General features: G+C 48.2%; 1 protein-coding gene across 7 annotated transcripts; it reads right to left on the minus strand.

The window, feature by feature from the left end:
* Window positions 1–1,526: 1,526 nt before the first annotated feature.
* ZNF821 (zinc finger protein 821) lies at window positions 1,527–19,908 on the minus strand. Of its 7 annotated transcripts, none has more exons than XM_069087713.1 (9): window positions 19,647–19,908; window positions 18,731–18,791; window positions 16,730–16,844; window positions 16,205–16,321; window positions 8,089–8,214; window positions 5,409–5,557; window positions 4,693–4,797; window positions 3,512–3,678; window positions 1,527–2,491 (listed from the first exon to the last, which is right to left on the minus strand). In XM_069087713.1, exons 4-9 carry the CDS (start codon window positions 16,242–16,244, stop codon window positions 1,837–1,839), a joined length of 1,242 nt encoding a protein of 413 aa, XP_068943814.1. In that variant the 5' UTR covers window positions 16,245–16,321; window positions 16,730–16,844; window positions 18,731–18,791; window positions 19,647–19,908; the 3' UTR covers window positions 1,527–1,836. The 7 variants fall into 7 exon arrangements, with proteins under 7 accessions (XP_068943814.1, XP_068943812.1, XP_068943813.1 ...); XM_069087711.1 differs by having other exon boundaries at window positions 16,730–16,879; XM_069087712.1 differs by having other exon boundaries at window positions 16,675–16,879.
* Between the last annotated feature and the right edge of the window lie 1,244 nt (window positions 19,909–21,152).

The raw sequence follows: 21,152 nt of genomic DNA on the forward strand, positions 1-21,152 counted from the left end.
TTGTGGACTATGTAAACACAGTATATATCAATATCTATATATCTCTATATAAACTAATAGCTTTTCCTTTTGGTGTTTGCGCCTTCTTCCTGTCTTAGCCCCAGCTTGTAGGGACACTCTTGTCTGTGGCTTCCCAGAGCTCTGAGCAGATAGGTTCTGGAATCTGTGCTGTCTGCTGACAAGTTCCGATGAAGACCCCACAACTTGGTTCTAGCCCTAGGGAACAGAGTAATAGCTGTAGGGACCCAGGGCTGGATTTTCTGCCTCTCCTTTCCCCCAGCCCTGCTTGGTTTGGGAAGGGGATTTTTTCAGGGATGACTTAGCTGTCAGTTGCCAGTACTACCTCTATTATGGACTCTTGCTACCAGTAATAGTTAAAGGGATTTATCTAATAGAAGTACAGTGTTAGGGGCAAGCAGCCCCTCAGCAGGTGGAGGGGTGGGCAGGTGAAGGCCCTGATTTGTTCCTGGCTACATTGCTGCCTCATTCTAGAAGGTCATAGTATCTTGACCTCTGTAAAATTAGAATAATTCCAAGGAAGTGCAGAGAACATCAACTAAAAGGGTTAATATCCAATTCCTTCCTCTCTAAGCCAAAGGCAGAAAGAAAAAAACAGGACTGGGCGGGAGTGATGGGGGTGAGGAGTGGGAGGTGCCTGAGAAGGCCCAGCCCTGGGCAGAACCCTGCTGGCAGCTCCATTATGGAAGAAAAGCCCATCTTCAGGAGCTGTTGTCCTTGTTAAGACTAAGACAGTGGTCTAGGTTCCTGGCACAGAGTTCATCTAATGCCTACAACTGAACTAGGCCACTTCCTTTTGGACCTTAAGAAACTCTAATTATCTGAACTGCAGACTCCCTCCAGGGCTAGCCAAGAATGCTTTGGGGTCTGTTCTGTGCTGCTGTATGTTGGAACTTCAGCACCTTGACTCAGCTCTGTTAGCAGTCATCCTGGCCTCAGTATTGACCACTGGGGGCTTGGAGGTATTTTCCTAGATGGGTTCTAGTCATCTACCCCCAGTTCTCCTAAGTTATTTAGGGGACAGATTAAAGCCTTAGTTCCTTGTGGAGACCTATCATCACCACTGTTTGGGGAAGCACATTCCTAAATAGGACTGCTGCTTGGGAGAATACATTAAGACACTGGCAAGTGGAAGACAGCCTGGGAGCAGCAGCTGGCGCCTGGCCCAGCACTAGCAGCAGACCTGACCCACATTTTCCATTAGCTCAAGAAAAGGCCCTCTGTATTCCGACTGTGGAAAGAAGGCACTGGCCAGGGTTAAATGGCCCCCTGGTGTCATGGGGATAGTCTTATCAGCTTTTATTATAGCCTCCCCACCATCAGCAGTCCCTTGTCTTTCATGGTCAAAGCTGGCTGGTTCTCCTATTTTGTTTTCAGTGCTCCAAGTGCTAGGTCTTGACACACAGCCCCTTCTTAGGAGAGTCAAAGAAACAGGCTGCTTTCTTAAACACACCAGCATGCTCACCTTACCAGCCTAGAATTAAGCTGATATAAAAACAGTAAGGGACTTATTAAAGATAAAATTAATTTATTTGCCCTCATGAAGTGGGGGCTTTACCTAGCTTGCAGAGCACTAATCATGTCCTGCAACCATGGCTTGGGAATCTAGTCATCTGGAGTGCCTGCTCCCTCGGGGGCCGCCTACACCAGCCACCTCTTTGTCCCCATTCTCCTCCAGCATGCAAGAGAAGCTTCGGTGCACATATGACGGCAGGAGCTAAGCCGGGTCCAAAGCCAGGCGCCTCCCCAGCAGTGGGGACGGAGGCCTACAGGCAGGCAGAGGACTGGTCCATGTTGGCCAGTGTGGATCTGGTTTGGTCAGTGCAGGGAGCCGCTGTTCTGCTCCTCGAAGGCCACCTTGCCCAGAAGCTGACTCTCCAGCTCCACGCTGCCCACTGGCAGCTGAAAGAAGCTCATCTCGGCTGCCAACGCTGCCACAGCAGAGGGGTCCTGACCAAATTGAGCTCGCAACATCATGTCCATTTTCTCCAGCCGCCGCTTTAGCCTCTTGGCCTCGCGCTCCCGGATAAGCCGGGCCTGCCGCTTCTCCGGAGTTTCATTGGCGCGTTTCAGTCTCATGGCTTCTCGGTCCCGTTGCAGGCGGCGTGCCCGCTGCTCATCGGTCTCCTGCAGGCGCTGCAGGCGCTTGGCCTCCCGATCCCGCATGCGCCTCACTTCCCGTTCTTCAGGGGTCTCGTTGTCCCTCCTGCTCTTCTTGGCCGTGCGCTCACGTTCCAGCCTCTGTAGCCGGACCTCTAGAGGCTCGTTCTGTCGCCGCAGAGCCCACTTGCGGACCCCAGGTGCCTGGGCTTCTAGCAGCTTGCGGTAGGCAGCACAGTTGTTGCACACCAGCAGGATTCCAGCAGGGTACACAGGGGGGCTGAAGGCAATGTCCTTCCCCTCTGCATTGGAGGGGCCTTCACTGTGGTTGGGGGGTACAGATTCCATATTCAGTACTTCTGGAAGCTTTTCACTGAAAAGCAAAAGTATGGGATAGTCAGTGACTTCTCAGTATGGCTCAGATTGTAAGAAAGTCCTCCCGCACTGGGGGACTTAGGTACTGGTCCTGCATGGATTCCTTAGAAATCAGCACCCCTGGAGTCACTGTTTCTCATCAGGCCAGTGGCACCCAATTGTCTTAAGTAAGATTCAGACTGAACTTACTTTGAGGGGAAGAGGGAGGGCTAAGGGTGCTGAGGGCCAAATATACCAGTCCTAATGGTTTCTGTATATGTACAGTGACCACCAAAACCAAAAAAGCCCTTTGGCCCCTTTGAACATTTGTCATTTTAAAAAAAATTATTTATTTTAGTTTTCAATATTTACTTTTATAAGATTTTGAGTTCTAGAATTTTCCCCCTCCCTCCCCAAGACGGCATGAAGTCTGATACAGGCTATACATGTATGAGCATATTAAACATATTTCCACATTAGTCATGTTGTGAAAGAAGAACCAGAACCAGAGGGAAAAACACGTGCCTTCTTCATCATTCTTGCCTGGGCTGAAGCCTCTACTGTGGATCAGTTAAAACTCTTAAAGTTCTAAAGAAGGCGATGCACTTGCCAGTGCACACTATCAGCCCTCTTCTTTCCTTTGGCATTGACTGAGATGAAAATCAAGAGCCTCTGGAAAAGGTCAGATCTGTCGGTCGATGAAGCATTCCTGAAGCGAAGGAGGTTAAGTCCTAAGCACTGGCCATCCTTCCAAAGGCCTGACTACTTCTCTTGCCATCTGTCATCACGAATGACTCTTACTTTAAGACCTTTGCCAGTTGGTAGTACTGAATAGGAGAGTGAAACTGGGACAGTATCTATCTTCAAACCAAAAGAAGGAAAGGTATTCTATGCTGTTACCAATTCAGTTTCCACAAGGACATGGGTCAGTAAGCTCTCTTTGCATTGTTTGTCTCCATTTTGGCAAGGGCCAGCTGTGGAGAAAAAAGACCTTCCTACAACTTGTTCCCCACAAGAGAAAGCTAAACATAAAGCTGACCTGTTGAAGGTGGCATGGCTGGTGAAACGGGCTCCACATACTGCGCAGTTGGACCGCTGGTCCTCAGAGTGGATGAGGAGGTGGCGACCTAGGGACCCCGGGGAGCTGAGGGCTCGGCCACACACAGGGCACACGTAACTCTTGGCACTCACCACTGCTGCTGTGTGCTGCAAAAGACAACTCTCGTTTCAACCAATTCCTTTCTCTCACACATCATTTCCAAGCCATCATCATCACCATGTAAACTATCCATTGGGCAAAGGAATAATTTCTTAGTCCTTTTCTCTTATTGTTGGAACAGGAGACTCTAAGACATTCTCTGTATAAGCCTTCTGGGAGTAGCTATCTGTGCTCCAGAGTGCTCTGGAGGAGTTTCAGCTTGGAGCCCTGGGCCTGCCTATCCTGCTGGTCTAGACTGACTCTCCTGAGGAACAGTGAGGTGGATAACTGGTATCACTGCAGAGTCTGAACCAGAATACTCTTCAGGACCTCTCTCTGTGGACCATACAGTGGGAGGGCTCTGAAGTGAAAGTTAAAAGAAATAAGGATCTAAGTAGGAGACAACAGGAAGCTATATGTGAGTGTGAGTGTGAGCTTAAATGTTTGTACTTCTGAAAAGATCGCTGCAGATAGTTTATTCTTGAGATCTATTCATTCTTGCAATGTAAACATCATTGCAGTGGTAGAGTCTAGGCTACCAAATGGGAGGGTTTTCTTGTCAAAAACTATTATTAAAAAGTACAGGTATTAGATCAGGATATACAAGTCCCACTCCTGCCTTCTAATCCTGGTCTATAATTTTCCCCAATACTCCAGAAACATTTAGTTTCACTTTTTTCTTTTAAAGTGAAGCTTTATTCATTATTAACAGATACTAGTTTTTATTTCATGTTTGAAACATCCATTAAATAATTTTAATAGAAATAATGAGAATTTCCCTGTTGTTTCCACCTGGGGGCACGAATCATGTCACCCAACATAAAATTCATTTTCTCCAAAGTTATGCATTGAACAGGGAGCAGAAATTAACCTGATTTTACTGAAGAGGTAACTGAGTCTCAAGCAAGGCAATTAACCCAAAGTCAAAGACAAAGGTTAAGATGACATCTAGGGCTGGAAAGAATTTAAATCATCATTACTCAGGGTTCAAAAGAGTGAGCACACCTTCTCTCAGACCGTACCTGGTATACATGAGCAATGAGTTGTTCTCGGCTACCACAGTCCAGCTGGCAGAGGGGACACTGACAGAGGCCCAGCATGGGGTCAGAATTCAAGTGTTCTGTGACCTATAAACAAGCAGAAGTTAATTAAAAAGATAAAAGGCAAGTAAACAGATGCTCAGTTCGGCTGTTCCTGAACCTGGAATGTTTAGTACTAACTTCTTCCTCTTTTCCCACCCCCTTCATAGGACAGAGATGAAAAGAACAAAACCTGACTCTACATTCCATCCTCCTCTTCTCTCTGTAGAAACAGCAGAGGAGAAGATAGTGAATTAGTCCCCATTTCCATTCTCCTTACATCTCCTGACAGGAGTAAACAGTATCTTGTCTCCTCTCCTCTCCCTACCAAGATGTTTTTTGGGGGAGGCGTGCATGTGTTTGGGTGCAGTCCTTAAAAGAGGTAACTGGAAAAGACAAGCTCCTTGGGTAACAAATACTTGTGTTTTCCTCTGTACGTGTGAACAGAGGTTAGGGAGTGAAAGGGTGTCTGGTGGGGAGGAAGGGAGGAAAGCAGTGGAGGGCAGGGAGCAGAAGGCTGCTGGTGGGCATCATCCCAGCAAGAGATGATTTTGTTATTTTGGTAAGGGCAAAGAAAGAATGCAGGGAAGGGGCATCTGACCCAAGTGAAGGGCAGGGTGGCAGAGCTGGGGCTGTCCTGGGAGCACCTTGTCACTTGCCTCGTGCTCCCCTATCACCTCATTCCTTCCAACGCTCTGCTCTGCATTCTCTAACTCCTTTTTCACTTTCACCATCCCGCCATCCTCCTCGGATGTGTGGGAAGAGACTTCGTCCTGGGTGGTCTCCTCTTCGTCCCCCTCACTGTCGCCTGGAAGACACAAACCAGCCACTTAGTCCGACTCCATTGGGCCTCAGCCCTGCGCTTCCTGCCACACAAACTCACGGCGGTGTCTGCAGGTGAGTTAGGCACAACTGTGACATGCCTAAAACAGCACATATCATATGAAGTACGCTATGGCTGTGGACAGGGAGCTGGCAGTGTTGGAAAATGGTCATGGAGCCCCATTTTGTGACTATTCACAGAGCCCTGCTATCAGTGTCCCCCCATGGGTCCCCATAAATCCCTTTCACACTCTCAGTCAAACCTTCCCACACAAGTCACACGCCGTCCCCTCCCCCAACACCACCTCCAGGGCTCCATGCACTCACCCCCAACCCCCCTTACAGACTGCTAGCATTGGGCCCATCTGTTACTCCTCCTCTGCCTCAGGTCAGGACCCAAAGCTCCTCCCTCCCAGTGGCGGCCCCAGACACACCAGGAAGCCCCTTCCCAGCTATCAAAGAAGGGGACTCTGCCAGAGGAAGGGGTGACTCAGTTGGTGATGATCAGGTCACTCTAGGGATGTTGTTGTTCACTGCTCCTCAGTGATGGCGGGGAGGCCACCAGCCAGGAGTGGTATGAGCTTAGGTCTGCACCCAGAATGTTCCTAATTTCTTAAGCAGGTGAACCCCTGAAGAGCTGACTGAAAAGGACAGGCCATGTTTCAATTAGGGACAAAGTGTAGTTCCTGATAACTGAAGCTGGGTTTGGTTTGCTTTTAGTTATATGAGGAAGATGGATTAGATTAGACCAAAGCAGCTGAAAAGTCCCTAGCCTCCAACCCAAGGAAGCTAAGCAGTCAAAGCAGAACTCTAAGATCCCGGTCCTTCCCAACTCCAGCTATTGGCTGATTCCCAGGTCTGGAGAAGAGGACAGGCACCACTTGGCTCTCATGGGCAATGGGAGTGACTTTCACTGGCATGACACTTTTTGCTTTCTGCCTACATGCCCTGTACTCTAATCCTCTTTGGCTCACCAGAGATCCAAGCACTACCATTACTGGAATCTTGGCAAAAGTCACCCATTACGACTGTCTGAGACAAAATCAGATCCCTGCTAGAAGGATGGCTTCTGCTCGGCTTGTTCCAGTGTTTGGGACGTAGTGCTTGGCACAAACTGCACAGGTGCTGGATGGAGGCTTGTGGAACTGAAGGTGCCCCTTTATGAAGTAACCCATTCCATTTTTAGAGGACTGTTAGAAAACTTTATAATGCTGAGCTGAAATGTGGGTCCCTCTAACTTCCATCCACTGGTCCGTGGATCATCTTCAGGATTTACAGAGTACATCTGAGATTATTTGTCCAAAGTTACATGTTATTAGCTCCTTTCACTGGCTGATGGGCCAGGATTAATTCTATCTGTCTATCATATATCTATCTCTGCTGAATCAAAGTACCTAGAGCTATATCACTATTTTTATCTATCCAAAAGCTTTATGCTTTGATAATGAAGGACTGGAACTTATTTAATAAGCACATCTTTTATAACCAGTTCCTTTTGGTGGAGGGGGAAAGGTGGTAGGTTACTTCTAAATTTAGATGAAAAATATGATACAAGTGATTGTTTTAATCTTTGTTTTTTAAAGCCTGCCAAAAGGGAAACTATTTTTTTTCTGGATGGAGTTCTCTTTTTAAAAACAAAAAACCTTCTAAGCTCACTATCCAGAGGAAAGAGCCATCTGTTTTTTCATAACAAAATGATTAGATTTTTCTAGACAGTATCATGCCCAGTCATGTCTGTTATTAGAGACACAGGCTTGTCCACTTGGTATTCTCTGTCAGTGTTTGGGGGCATCGTTAGGTATCCTCATACGTAATCCTTTCAACTTCCTTTCTCTAGATTATAATGTTAGGTACAAATTATTTCAACAAGGGCTTCTTTTGTGCCTGGAGATGTCAAATTTGATCTCACTAAGGATAACTCCTATATCATACTAGACATTTAAATTCATACCACATTTTCTCCACCCCAAATTCTGTAAGGACCCTCCCCACTTTTAAGTATGCCAGTGACTAGTTTTCAAGAAATGCCTCAGGCCCTGGCAGTTTGAGTGATCTGTCAGGGCCACAAAGTCAGGCCAGTTGGAGACAGAGTGAACCCAGGCCTCCTTGACTCCAGGCTGGCCCTCTAGCCTATGCACCACAATGCTTCCCAAAGACTCCTTTCTGCCTCTCACTAATTACAGAATATAAAGATGCCCCAGAGACAGGGAGCCTCTCCCCTCCACCTGTGTGCCTGTTTGGACAGTAGTTATTCCTGTGCACACACATATCACATACACCAAAGATCTCTGTGTGCCTCGCACTGTGTCAGGCACTGTATAGAGTTAGTGAGACATGATTTCAAATCTGTCCTAATGGAAGGCAAGCACATGCCCACCTATACACTAAAGCACGCTTTGGGAGCCTGACTTCACATCTCCTTTCATCCTCGCCCCCACGCATACTCCCCACGGCACACACACTCTGATATTCCTCTCCCCATTGCCCTGAGTCATTACCAGAAGGTGCAGAACTCACTGCTACTGGAGGCCTGATCTCTCAGTTGTTGGATAGCTGGATGCTGATTGCCAAGATCTCCAGGAAAATCAGTTTTCATCATCGCCTGTCGGGCTTGCTCCTCCAGCCCAGCAAATACCTGTTCCCCTGGTGGTCACAAGGAAAAACAGTCAAGCTACCAGCTGGGGCAGCACATCTCCAGGGAGGCTAGCAGGAAGGTCCAATCTGACCATCCAAATGTGAGGAGGTAGGCTGCAAGGATCATGCATCTCCAAGTTAGGTTACTGCCTCCACTAGGCTTCTGGGAGCAGCTACTCTTCCTGAGCAGTAATAAAAGCCCTCTGAGCTATCCGTGGCCAACATCTCCAGAAAGCATCACATACTCCCTTCCTTTACATCCTACTGGCCTTGAGTTATTTCAAAGAGAATCAAGTGCAAAATAATAAGTGCCTTCAATTTCATTTGCAAACCTTCTGTTATGACTGGGGAAATTAAGGCAAGGGGATGGGAAGTAATCAGGGTAGAGCTAGGACATTCAGTCTGGGAGAACGATTCCTAATACACATGCTTTATGGTCCCCAAGTGCGCAGGCAGAAAGCAAGCTCAGATATAAACTCCTGGCTGGTAACATACTCTCTAACCCACAGATCCAAGTTCCTATACTCCCCTCAAGTGACACATCTAAGTACTAACCTTCTACCTCCCAAGCCGTTTTCCTCTGGTGGTTGTTCTTAAGGCCCAATGAACACAGCCAAAAGTCAATCAGCTTCTGACTCAATAATGAACACTCCTGGAACCTATTTATACTGAAACATTACTTTGCCAGAGACATGCCCTGAGGGGGCTGACCAGGACACTGGTCATATCCTGGGGTCTATTCTTTCTCTTACTGATCTCTCAAAATCCAGACTCCTGCTCCAGGACTCAGCTCTGGGTCTGGCACACACTCAGTGCTTAATATATGCTTGAGGACTGACTTGTGCTTAAAGAGACTGAGGTTCTACTCAGTACTCCAGGAGTTAACTTTTTGATGCTCTGCTCCTCCTCCCCACATGGCCCAGCAGGGAGGGGAAGGAAGAGTCTGGGTTTTTTAAGGTTTCCATGATCTCAGACAGAATGGAAACCACAGCCATCATGCCCTAGCCAGTGAGAGGGGCAGATGAGAAGTCCCAGAGAAACACCTCACAGCAGGTGGAGCCTCTTCTGTCAGAGGAAAGAGAAAGAAAAGTCAGAGAGCAGGTTCATGGTCCCTGGATGGAGGAGAAGACATGTGGATGATCTGAGAGATGGTAGAAGAGATATGCTAACTCTTCCTGGCCTAGCCTACCACATGGGAAAGGGCTTAGGGACTCTAAGCCTCAGAAGTCATTACCAAATTGGGGGCATTGTGGCCTGGAGTCAGGGAGACTCAAGTTTAGATCGGGTCTCAGACAGTGTGTGACCCTGGGCAAGCCACTAACCTTTGCCAGCCCCAGCTTTCTTATTTGTAAAACAGGGATAATAAAAGCACCTACGTCCCATGGTTGTTGTGAAGACAAATGAGACGATAATTGTAAAGTGCCCGGCATATAGTAAATGTCATGTAAATGTTAGTTATTATTTTATTATGCAGGAGGGTGGTCAGATTACTAATTCTTACAGCAGATGGGAAGTCTCTTCTCCTGTGCAGACACTGTCAGCTGACACCATCACTGATCACTGTCCCTGCTTCATACTAAGAAGGGGGTTCAGGGGCCTCAGAGTCACAGTACAACAAAACCAACTAAGCAGCAATGAACACCAACTAGGTATCGGGCCCTCTAGACACAAAGACAAAAATCAAGCAGGCCGCACACCCAAGTGGCTTCCACTCTTTAAGAAATGAGAAAATGTACATCTAAAAATCTCCATTTATAGAAACATTTGGTTTCCCTAGACTGTCACATGAGTCCCTAACACAGAAAGGGCAAGATCTGCCATCCTCGACCAGAGACTGAGGTCCTGACTTCACATCGGCTGCTAGAGCCCAAAGATCATAGAGTCCAGCCTCCTCCCTTTAAAACTGAGACAGCGAAGGCCCAGCAAGATAAAGGGACTAGCTCAAGGTCACAGAGCTAGGAAGTGGAAAAACCAGTGAAAATACCGATCTGATGCCCCATAGAAATGACACCACAGGTCCCCCAGATACAAAAAGAAAGCAGTGTAGCTCCCCAGCTCCCCACCTGGCCACAGTAAAGAGATTCTGCCTGTGCATCCTGCAGGGTAGGGTATGTGCTTAACAACAAGCAGCAAGGGGCGGCTAGGTGGCGCGGTGAATAGAGCACCGGCCCTGCAGTCAGGAGGACCTGAGTTCAAATCCAGCCTCAGACACTTAACAGACACACCAACAAAAACTAGTCGTGTGACCTTGGGCAAATCATTTAACCCCAACTGCCCTCTAAAAAGCAAAAAAAAAAAAACCCCAAACAAGTGGCAACAAACAGGTGTGACTCTGAAGGCCAATTCTAGGCCACTAGTCCCATGAGCAACAGAGACTTCTGGGAAAAACAGAGGACAGCCTTTGTAGCATTCTGACCAATACCAGCTGGTCACTCAAATGAAGTAATAAGGAGCTTGTGAACTGTATGATTAGATTATGACACCTGTGTCACTAATATCCACTGTTAAGTTCATTACATCCAAAAAAACCATCAACATTTATAGTTATCTTTTCATAGAGTAGATAAGTATAGGGCTTCCTAATAAAAGATGTAACTTTACAGTTTAGCTAGTTAGTGCCACATAGGCTCAAAGGTCTTCATCCACTGTTATATTCCAAACAGAAACAAGACGGGAGCCAAGGGCATTCTCAGAGCAGACAAGACTCCACTTGGCACAACTTCTCTTTCTCCAGGACTCTCTTACTATTATCCTCAATTAATTAAACAAATTAATTCTGCCACCCTTCTGTATCAATTTGTCAGGAAAAGCTTACATTCCTTTATCTTCTGGTCCTCCTGACCTAGAGGAAGAACCCAGTAGACTGCATTCTTCAGAGCTTTCACTATTTAAAATGAACAAGTAAGGAAATAAATCTACTCTCCCAGGCAAAGTAGAGCAGAAAGAATTCTATAGTAGGAAGGTAAGACCTATGAATAACTTTAAAGAAAGCATTTAGGGGCAGTTAGGTGGCACAGTGAGCAGAGTGTCGGTCCCGGAGTAAGGAGGACCCGAGTTCGGTTCCGGCCTCATACACTTAACACCCACACAAAAATACTAGCCGTGTAACCTTGGGCAAGTTACTTAAGCCCAACTGCCCTCCAAAAAGCAAAAAAAAAAGCACTATTTATCCAAATGCTAAAGCCCTATTATAAGGAGCACACTTCTATATGAAAGTACAGGACTTGTTAAGGGTGTGTCTAACTACCACTGAAATCTGAACATTTTACAGTAATAAATATCTATGAATAATTATAGAATTGCTTATAATGATTTCCTTATTTTGAATTCTGATTCTTTCTCCTTCACATAATATAAGACCACCTAATTCAAACATGGCTGTTTGGCCATTAATAGCTGAGAAGAAGGCCTCTGGAGACCACAACAAGCTAGCATAACCCTACCTGTCATTGACTATGAAATGGAGATATTGTGGTCCTGGTCTGCAAAAGCTTTGTCGAGGGGCAGCTAGGTGGCGCAGTGAATACAGCACCGGCCCTGGAGTCAGGAGGACCTCAGTTCAAATCTGCCCTCAGACACATAACACAAAAAACTAGCCGTGTGACCTTGGGCAAGTCACTTAACTCCAAAAGCCCTTAAAAAAGCAAAAAAAAAAAAAGAAAAAGCTTTGTCGACTAGCTGATACTCAAGGAAAGTAAGACCAAGGGCATGCTGGCAAGTTAGGAAAAAAGACAACTGATAAGTATGGGATGGAAGGTATTATATATAAAGTCAAAGATTTTAGAATTCCTCTTCTTTTTCCTGTAACCCAAGTACTACAAAACTAGTCACTATAACTAAATAAATGCCATTTTAGGCTTTTGTAAGACAACAACAACATATCCTAATAAAAGCAGTGAGCCATGAAATGCTGAAGTTCTGTCCACCTAGGGCAGGGATGGGGAGCCTGTGGCCCACTAGGCCCTAAAGTGTGGCCCTCTGACTGAATCCAAAGCTGGATTCATGTGTGGCCTCAAGGAATGAAGGCAGAACACACTGTGCTCTTCAGATGGAAGGAGTGGCAGGTGACTGGTGCTTCCAGAGTCTGGGCTTTAGCCCTTGTAGGGGTTATGGGATTTAAAGATCTTCCATGCCCCACTGGACTTGCTGACGTAGCAGGAAGGGGCGGAGCAAGAGGAAGCGGAAGCCAAGCTACAGCTCCTGTGGTGGCAGTGACGGTGGCAGCGGCAGCAGCAGCAGAGGCAGCGGCCGCGGCAGCGAGAAGCCCTTTTTGAGTCAGCCAGAATTTCTGCTAAGGACTGCCAGGGGCCGGAGCTGCTGGGAGTGCGCTTCCGGGACGCTGGGTGGTTGCTGTGAGTGGGGAGAGGAAGACCTTTGCCTGAGGTAGCCTGTTCTGTTTTAAAGGCTTGAGAATGTGGGTGCTCTCTACTTTATCTACCTGTGCCAATGTCATAACTACTCTGATGGCTTTCACTTTCTGGTTTTGGTATCTTAATAAATTTTCCAGCTTATTCCCCCATATGGCAAGCATGATGTATTTTGTGATGGATAATTATATCAGCATATTTGTAATCTCCATAGGCATTGTGAATATGGCATTGCTGATACAGCCCTCTGCCCAAGCTCCTTGAGGGCAGGACTGTCTCTTGCCCCTTCACTTCCCCAGCGCTTAGCACAGCGCCAGGCACGCACTAGGTGCTTACTAAATGTTAACCGACTGACTTTGCAATAGGAAAGCAAGGCCCTCTTTAGGATGAACGGTTCATTTTCTGAGCAGTTTGCTCTATCTGAACACACTGCGAGGCGTGCAGGAGATGATGTATTTGTAGCCGTCTTTCTCCATGCGACCATCAAGGACTGATGGGAGATCTGACAAACACCTCAGCCCTTTAACATTCACCATGTCACTAAGATTTCCTCCAAGTTTTCATTCCCAATTTCTATATTCATTTCTTTTAAAAGTGAGCTAGACAGAGCCCGGAGAGTTTGTTCTGAGAAGGAAGAAAGAGGTGGAGATGTGCACGTCACTCACAAAGCCCAGCCCAGCACTCCGCGTCCCTCCCCCCAATGTCTGCAAAGGCATCTGAGCCAACAAACGCGGCCTAGCTACCGGAGCAGGGCGCTGGTGCTTCTCGGGGGCTTTGGGCCATGGCACAATGCAGACCCAATGAAACTGAGTCATTGCTGCTTTCCTCTGCTGATGAACTCTGACTTGGAGCAAGACCTCCTGAATCTTGAGTCTATTCCAATGACTTTATCATAGGATGAGGCTGACGGAGAGGATCAAATTCAATACCACCAACTGGACCATGGAACATTCTCCCCTTCCCTGGCAGCTAGGCCAAGCACAAGTATCATAACCACCTAAAGTCCGTCAGCATTACTGTCAGGATCAGCAAAAAAGCTGTCTTCTAGAGGCCAGGGCCAGCTCCATCGCCCTAATGTTAAAGAAACAGTCTTGGGGAACGGATCTCCAGATCTTTTGCCTTTTGATCAATCCAGATATATCCACCTTCTGAGAGGGTTTCCCTGTTGCCCACACTGGCCATCACCTCCATGACTTCCAGACCTGCTTGGGATGCCTGTTCTCCAGGAGCAGCTCCCAGCCCAAGAGTGGAAGGTCTCTGAAGAGGAGTCTGCTCTGGGCCCCATCCCCCACACCAGGCTCCAGTTACTCCCCTCCCTCACACAAAGGTCACTGGCTCTGCTAGGCGGCTGCAGATGTGCACTGCCCTGCCTCCCTCCCCCACGGCCTGTCTGTGCATCCATCCTCCACTACCAAGGCTCTCACGATCTGGCTGACTAAGGCAAGAAGGGACTGAAATGGACTTCAGTCTCCAGGCTAAGGGCCACAATGTGTCATGCCACCCACATGTTATTTACCAACTCCCTTTCATTCAGCCTGACCAGTCTCTCTAGAAGGTGAGTTCTGCAGGTGAAACTCCTTTGGTTGACCTATACTGAATCCTCCTAATGCACCCAAAGAGGCCACTGTGACCCAGCCTGGCCCTGCCCTGCCCATGTCTGCCTTCTTTAGCAGCTCCCCTCCTTGGCCCGGCATCTACCCCACCGTCCCTGTGCCAGGTCGCACCAGCCAAAGCTACTCAGTTCTCTAGCTCCTTCACCACCCTCCAAGCAGCAGCCACATCTCTCACTTTTCGCCCCCCTCTGTCAACCAATTTGCCTCTTCTCTTTCATCTTCACTGAATTTAACCAGCCACACCCACCTACCCAGTAAAAATCCCACACCAGAGATTCCAACTCCTCCACCTATGCTAACAATTTCTCTCTCTCAATATAAAATTTGCTCACAATTACTGCACAGCTGCCCTGTAACCTCGATCCCTTCCCCAGAAGCCATCTCAAGCCCAACTCCATCAGCGTTCTGTCCTCCTGAGAATGCCCCAATCCCCTTCCTTCTGGTCTATTTCCATCAGAAGCCTCTCCTCTACCCACTGCACCCAGGGATCCTCTCTCTCCCTGTACATCAGGGATCTGCAAGTCACCCTAACATGCAGAGTGTCACTCTTTCAAATTATGCCATATTTTCTGGGGGAGGCTCTCCAGTCAATATACAGACCTTCCCCTTCCTTCAGTAGGCATTTATTGAGCACTTACTATGAACATACAGTCCTATGTTGTTAGTCACTGAGGAAAACTTTTAAAAATCTGTTCCTTGCTCTCCAGCCAATCCTGGACACCAAACTGTACCTCCACATATGAAACAATTCAGTGCAATGGCAGGCTGCCATTTCTTGCCTGACTATTGTAAGTCTCCTCCCTTCTTCAATCTGCTTTACCTACTAGAGGCAGTGTGGCAGGATGGAGAAGAGAGCTGGCCCAGAAGTCAGGAAGGTCTGAGCTGCCCCGCCTCTAACGCACACAGGCTGCACAGCCCTGAGCGCTTGGTCAGAGACAGCCGGCAGCACAGCAGTTAGAGTGCTGGGCCCGAAGTTCCTGTCTGCCTCAGTTTCATCAACTGTAAAATGGGGACAATAACAGCACCTACCTCCCTAGGTTATCATGAAGATCAAATGAGACAATAAAATTAAGCAGCGCAGGGCCTGACACACAGTGGGCACTTCCTTCCTTCCCTTCCCCCCATACACTCTCCAGGACTACAGATTGTGAAGGTGCTGCCCTGAACTGGGGAAGTTCCCCCTGCCAGTGCAATCACAGGCAAAGCCCCCCTTCCTTGCACTGCAGACAGATGAATCTTCCTAAAACACTGCTCTGCCCAGGGTCGCTCTTCTGCTCAGAGACTTTCAGGAGCCATTCAACGCCTGCAGAATCAGCTTTCCCTGATCAGTCATCCCCACCTGACTTCCAATTCTTCACCCGCCGGATTGTCCACGAGCTGCATGTCTAGTCACTGTTCTCTGGGTAGCACATGTCCATTCCCACTTCTGTGCTTGGGCCCAACCTTCCCTCCCCCTCTCAATTGATCGAATCACTACTGTTCCTCAGCACCTTTGTCTCTAGGAGGCAATCCATCCACAGGTGTTTCTTAGAGAACCCACCTGTCTGGTGGCACCTTCCCTGCTCCCCTGTGCCCAGTGCTTCTTTAGTCCTCCCAAGGCCTGCAGGTCACCCTGGCTGCACAGCTCCCTTCTAACAGTTAGCCGATACCCATGTCTTGACATGTGGCCTCGTTCTACCATTAAGCCACAAACTGTCTGAGGGTTAGGACTATGACTTATTTGCTCTTTGTATCTCCAATGTCCATATTAGGGTCTTGCATATAATACATATGCAAGATAATATCTGTTGTTGATGAAACATCTTGTATCCCTCCCCTCAGTGTTCTATCATCCTCAAGCTCTGCCACAAATTAAAATCCAATGCTAACCACTGTCCCACTGACAACTCAGATCTCTTTCCCAACTTAATTTTGCCCCTTAAGTCCTAAGTTTTCAGAGCCTCTAGAATAGGCTCCTTAGAACTAGAAAGAGCCTTGGAACTCATCTCCTCCAGGCCCCTTCCTTTTTCTCATACTCACAGTGAACTTTATTTGGATTGGTCTGTTTCCGACGGGACATGTTTCCCTGTCCCCGTAGTTCTGGCCTTGTCCAGCTTCACCACTGGAAATGTTTCTGCCTCCTTGTAAGGCGCTGACCTAGAGAGAGTGATAACTATTAGGCATTCCTACCTCTGGGTATCACACAAATTTAAAAGGTAAAAGACTCTTAAAAATAGCCCCATGAAAATAGCATGAAATACCCCAGCTGCCAAAGAACCTATGTACCAAGAAATGAAATTACCCACAGAGAAATAGAAATGAACACATTCTCCAGCCTAGGGCCAAGGTCCTCAAAGAATTCAGTGGAGGAGGGGGCCTCCTCAAAGGTCCTCCATAACTCCGTTTAGAGGATGAGCAGGGAAGTGATCTCCACTGCAGCCACAGGAAAGAGTGAGAGAAAGATACACAGGTTCCCTGATCCAAGATGATGTGGGGCCCAAAGAAATTACCCCCATGAATGGCATCTGAGGTAAGCAGGAAGCCCAGAAGGGGATCGGAGCTCACATTTCACATGCCCACAGGAAGGCAAGCACTGCATACTGCAACAAACTGGAGCTTCCATCGGCTGTCAAGCTCACATTGTAGTTATCTCACCCAGAGGTGACAAAGGCATCAATCCCTGTGGGATAGGAAAGGTCCCCAAATCCTGGACATCTGTAAATGAAAATGGTATGGGAAAACACTGCTTCTGTCTAGGGATCCAAGTGTAATGATGGATGGATGAATGGATACTAATGGTGCTAATTCCCCAAAGGAAAGAAAGGCCCTGTGCCCAAAGAGCCACTGGCGGAGCCAAAGCTGATGACTTCAGCAGCAAGACTCAATCCACCCTCATGACTTGGAAAGATTAATTTGGCAGAGAAGGAAGTTTAAAAAGAGGAGAAATGTTCCCTATCCAAGAGAGGCTGAGGAACTCCTTTTCCCTCATCCCCTTTCCTGCTAGAGGAGGAAAAAGAAGTCAAAGCATGAAGGTTCCTCAGAATCTTTTACTTTGGAAAGAAGAGAGCCAAGACAAGCCTCAATCCTACCTAAGACAAAGAAGCATCTATCTGATGTCCTAAGGCTTTCTAGTCTTCTTCCTCCACCCCTCCACAAAGCTACCCCTTTGATATACAAATATAGCTTACTCTAATTTAAATATGTAGCCAGCAGTAGTTTAATTATATTTCCAAACAGTGAGGCATTTACCATTTGTTATACCAGACCCCAAAATCAGATCCTCCCTCCCAAAAGAGAAAGAAAGTAACCCCAAAGAGCTAAGCCAGGCCTCCATAAGAAGGAAACACCGGGGAGAACTTTTACCAGCTTTTCCTTCATCCTTAAGCAAAGACAATCTTTTTAAAGGATCAGTTAAAAAAATAAAACCCGTCCCTCCAATAATAAAAATTATAAAGTGCTACTCCCACAAGGAGAGGTTTTCTGTAGCACTAACTTCATTTTTTTTCTTCTATTCCTCAAGTCCAGTAAGTTAGCCTCTCTGTATCATTATACAGTGTGACTTCACCTGGAATTTCCCAATGCAGGCATTTAAAACATTCCTCACGTTTATTCAGACCAAAGGGTTGTTTTTTTTTTTTAAGCAATTGGGGTTAAGTAACTTGCTCAAGGTTACACAGCCAGTTATTTCTGGGTGTGGTGCTAAGTATCTGAGCCCAGATTCCATGACTGAAGGGTTTTAATAAACTGAAATGTACCCCTCTATTGTAAAATGAATGAAAAGTTTGAATTTGATCATAGCTAGTTTTTTAATCAATCAAAAATAGCAATTATCATACTATCTTCATAGCATTTTCTTTGAGGAAAGGCCTTTTCCAGTTGAAGGGTCTCTCTCTAGCTCATCTTTGTCAGACAAGGAACTAATGATAAGGCTACAGAATTTGGGCTAGATAAATAGAAGGGAGAGATGCACGCCCCCTGCATTATGTCCCTAGCATCTCATAATTCCCCCTAGTGGCCAAATCACTTGGGTACAACAACCTGTGGGGTTCCAGGAAGGAAGGAACACCCCCTTCTATGCCCCATTCCTCAAAAGAAATTAACTACACACAGACCCCTAATTTCACATAATAATAAAGTCCAAAATAATCTACATGGGCAAAAATCTAATTAGATCAACCCTTTGCACTGAAAGGAATTCAAGGATCACTGCTTTCAATTTAGCCTCAGTTCCACCACCCAGATCTGAAACCAAACAAAAAAAAAAAAAGGTAAATTCTGTGACTTGCTGGCTTTTTTGAACAAAGAGAAGATGAAGAGAAAGGGGCCTTGGAGAGATTCAGGTGTCAGGGACAGATTCCAAAGAGGAGTTCAGTCACCATTTAACTCTAGCTGGCAGCTGGGTTAACAGTCCTCATTAAAAAAGGCCCAAAGTCTCGCCACTGACTTTGGACAGGACTCTGAACAAGGCAATTCTACAGGTGTTGGGTTGCAGTTTCCTGAGCACGCTTAAAGTCTCAATAAGCAAAATCAGGTGAAATCCAAGCCGTTAGACGGTTCACTTCTCACCTCCAGTTCTTATGCTGTTCCCATGGAGCAAGTAAACGCGACTGAATCCGGCTGATTTTATCTGCGAAATTGGAGAGAAGAGCTAGTCACAGACACCTTAGTCACCATGTCCCCACCTGTGTGGACTGGGCAGGCTAGCATGGGCTGAAATTTCCCTTTTCGCTACCCCAAACTTAAGGAAAGGTAAACAGTCCCAGGGCATAATCAGACAAGTTCGAGAGGTCTTTACAGACGTTAAAACAAAACACCCCTCCCCTCACCCGCCCCACCAGCACCTTCGGGCCACGAAGTAGTCTCGGAAACCCAAATTTAAAGTTTTCCGAGGAACCCCAAGCCCCAGGCTGGCACGATCCCTCCCTTGCCCCCCGAGCTCTTCCGCCCGGCTCCCCTTTGTCACCCCGCCGGCCAGCCCCCAGCGCTGGGGGGCGGAGGGGGCGGGGAGGGAGAAGCGGCCCCTTCTCCTGCCAGGGACAGATGGACGGCCAGACGGGCAGGGGGAAGGGGGCGGGGAGGGAGACGGCGGGCACCCACACATCAGGCTCCCCAGTGATCGGGGCCAGGGCCGGGCACACAGACCCCCCCAGCTCAGCCCCCGAGCTCGGAGCCCAAAAGAAAGAGGGGCAGATTGGGCGGCGAAGCGGCCCCCGCGACCCCATCTCAGAAGCAGACAGACGGGAGGCAGACCAACAAAAAAGGGCAGGGGGTGGGGGGGCTTCCGGGGCCGTCGCTTCCCCCGCCCCCTCCGCGACCGCCCCAGGGAATGCTCCCCTCCCCCACCCCAGACGCAGACAGACAAAAGGACAGACAGACCCGAGCCCGGACGGCCTCGGGAGGGGGCGGGGGCGGCTCCCCCTCCCGCGCCACGCCGGAGCGTCCCGAGCCTGGGCCGGGGGCCGGGGAGGGGGGGGCTCTTTACCCGATACCGGGAGCTCCAGACCCCCACGCTGGGCCCCGCCTCCGGCCGGCCAGACAGACGGACCGCCGGACAATGGACCCCAGGTTCGCGGCTCGGGCCACGCCAGGGCTGGGGCCTCTCCGGGGCCGGGCGGGCTCTGGCCGGGCCGTGCGCGGGGATCCTGCGGGCGTCGCAGCAGACGGACAAAGCCAGCGGCAGACAGACAGACGGAGGGGGGAAAAGATGGCGACGCGAGCGGCGGGAGCGCGCCGCTCGTGCACCCCCCGGCGGGGGGGGGGGCGTTTACGAGCCGGGGGGCCCCCCCGCCCCCCCCGCCGCCCCCTCCCCCCCCCCCCCCCCACGCGGGGGGGGGCGGGGGTCCGCCCCCGGGGTCCGGGCCTCCCTTCTCCACAGTCAAGTTCAACCGCAGACCCCACATTCCTGCCCCCCGCCTCCCGCCTCAGCCCGTCCCCCAAACCCCTAAGTGCCCGGCTCCTTTCGGCCTCCCTTTTTGCCCGAGCGCACGCGTGGGGGGGAGGGAGAGTCGCGAGTGACTTTGACCTCTGCCCCTCCCCCACGCGCCCCGCCCCCAGCCAGGAGGCACCAGGAAGTGGCCCTGAGAGGTGGGAGCAGGAGCTCCTCCCCTCCTCCCCGCGGGCGGACTGTGGGTCAGCCTGCCCGACTGTGGGTCAGGATGTCTGTGGGTCTGTCAGAGTTCTAGCCAATAAAATGTTTTTGGTTAGTGTTCCCCCTAAAAATACTTGTTCTCAGCCTTTCAGTCAACTGTAAGACTTTCTGGGGAAGATCTAAATAAGGATAAACAGTGGTTTTTACACCTAAAAGTCCTTTTTCTTTCCTAAAAAAGTCTGGTAACGTACATATATGTGTGTATGTATGTACATATGTGTTATTCTGAGCTTAACAAATACCAAATACAGTGAACATTTCTACCTATAAAAAGTAGAACAAAAAAAGATTTTACCTGGAACGGAGAGTGCCTGTTAAGTCCTGGTTTTTCCTTTTAAGTACATCATAAATTCAACACCAACTTTCAGAACTGTCCTGTTTCTCTTTCCTTTTGGACTCCCTTCTGTTCCTCTTCAGCATACTTTAAAAATGCTTCCGTGACCTTCTTTTTGCCAATCCTATAGATGCCCTTTCTTTTCTTCGTCCTTCCCTCCCCCACCAACTGAAAAAAAAAAAGGAAAGGAAAAAACCCTTGTTATAAATATGCAGTCAAGCAAAGCAAATTCCCACATTGGCCACGTCTGGAAAATGTTTATTTTATTCTGTACCTTGAGTCCATCCCTTCTCCTATCTGTAGTTTTGACTTCTTAGACTGAGGAATACAAATGTGGTTTTATCACGGCAAAGAAGAAATTCACATTTTTCAGAAGATACTAAAAGTTAAAAAGTAAAAAGCAACCTCTAGCCCTCTCCTGTGCTTCTGGCTTTGTGAATTTTAATTTCTCCACTCTAAAATGGTCCTAATGCTACTTAGTCCCCCTCCAACGTTGCCTCAAGCTT

The sequence above is a fragment of the Petaurus breviceps genome, unplaced genomic scaffold, assembly GCF_028583685.1.
Source record: "Petaurus breviceps papuanus isolate PSGF00001 unplaced genomic scaffold, PetGlider_PUasm1.0 182, whole genome shotgun sequence".
NCBI lineage: Eukaryota > Metazoa > Chordata > Mammalia > Diprotodontia > Petauridae > Petaurus > Petaurus breviceps.

Excerpts from the sequence above, each read along its gene's own strand:
- ZNF821 (XM_069087710.1), bottom strand. The coding sequence starts at position 16,244 with ATGTCCCGTCGGAAACAGACCAATCCAAATAAAGTTCACT. Across the intron at positions 8,215-16,204 it reads CAATCCAAATAAAGTTCACT|GGGAACAGGTATTTGCTGGG; the intron begins GTGAGTATGAGA and ends TGTGACCACCAG. Across the intron at positions 4,798-5,408 it reads AGGTGATAGGGGAGCACGAG|GTCACAGAACACTTGAATTC; the intron begins GCAAGTGACAAG and ends GCTTGTTTATAG.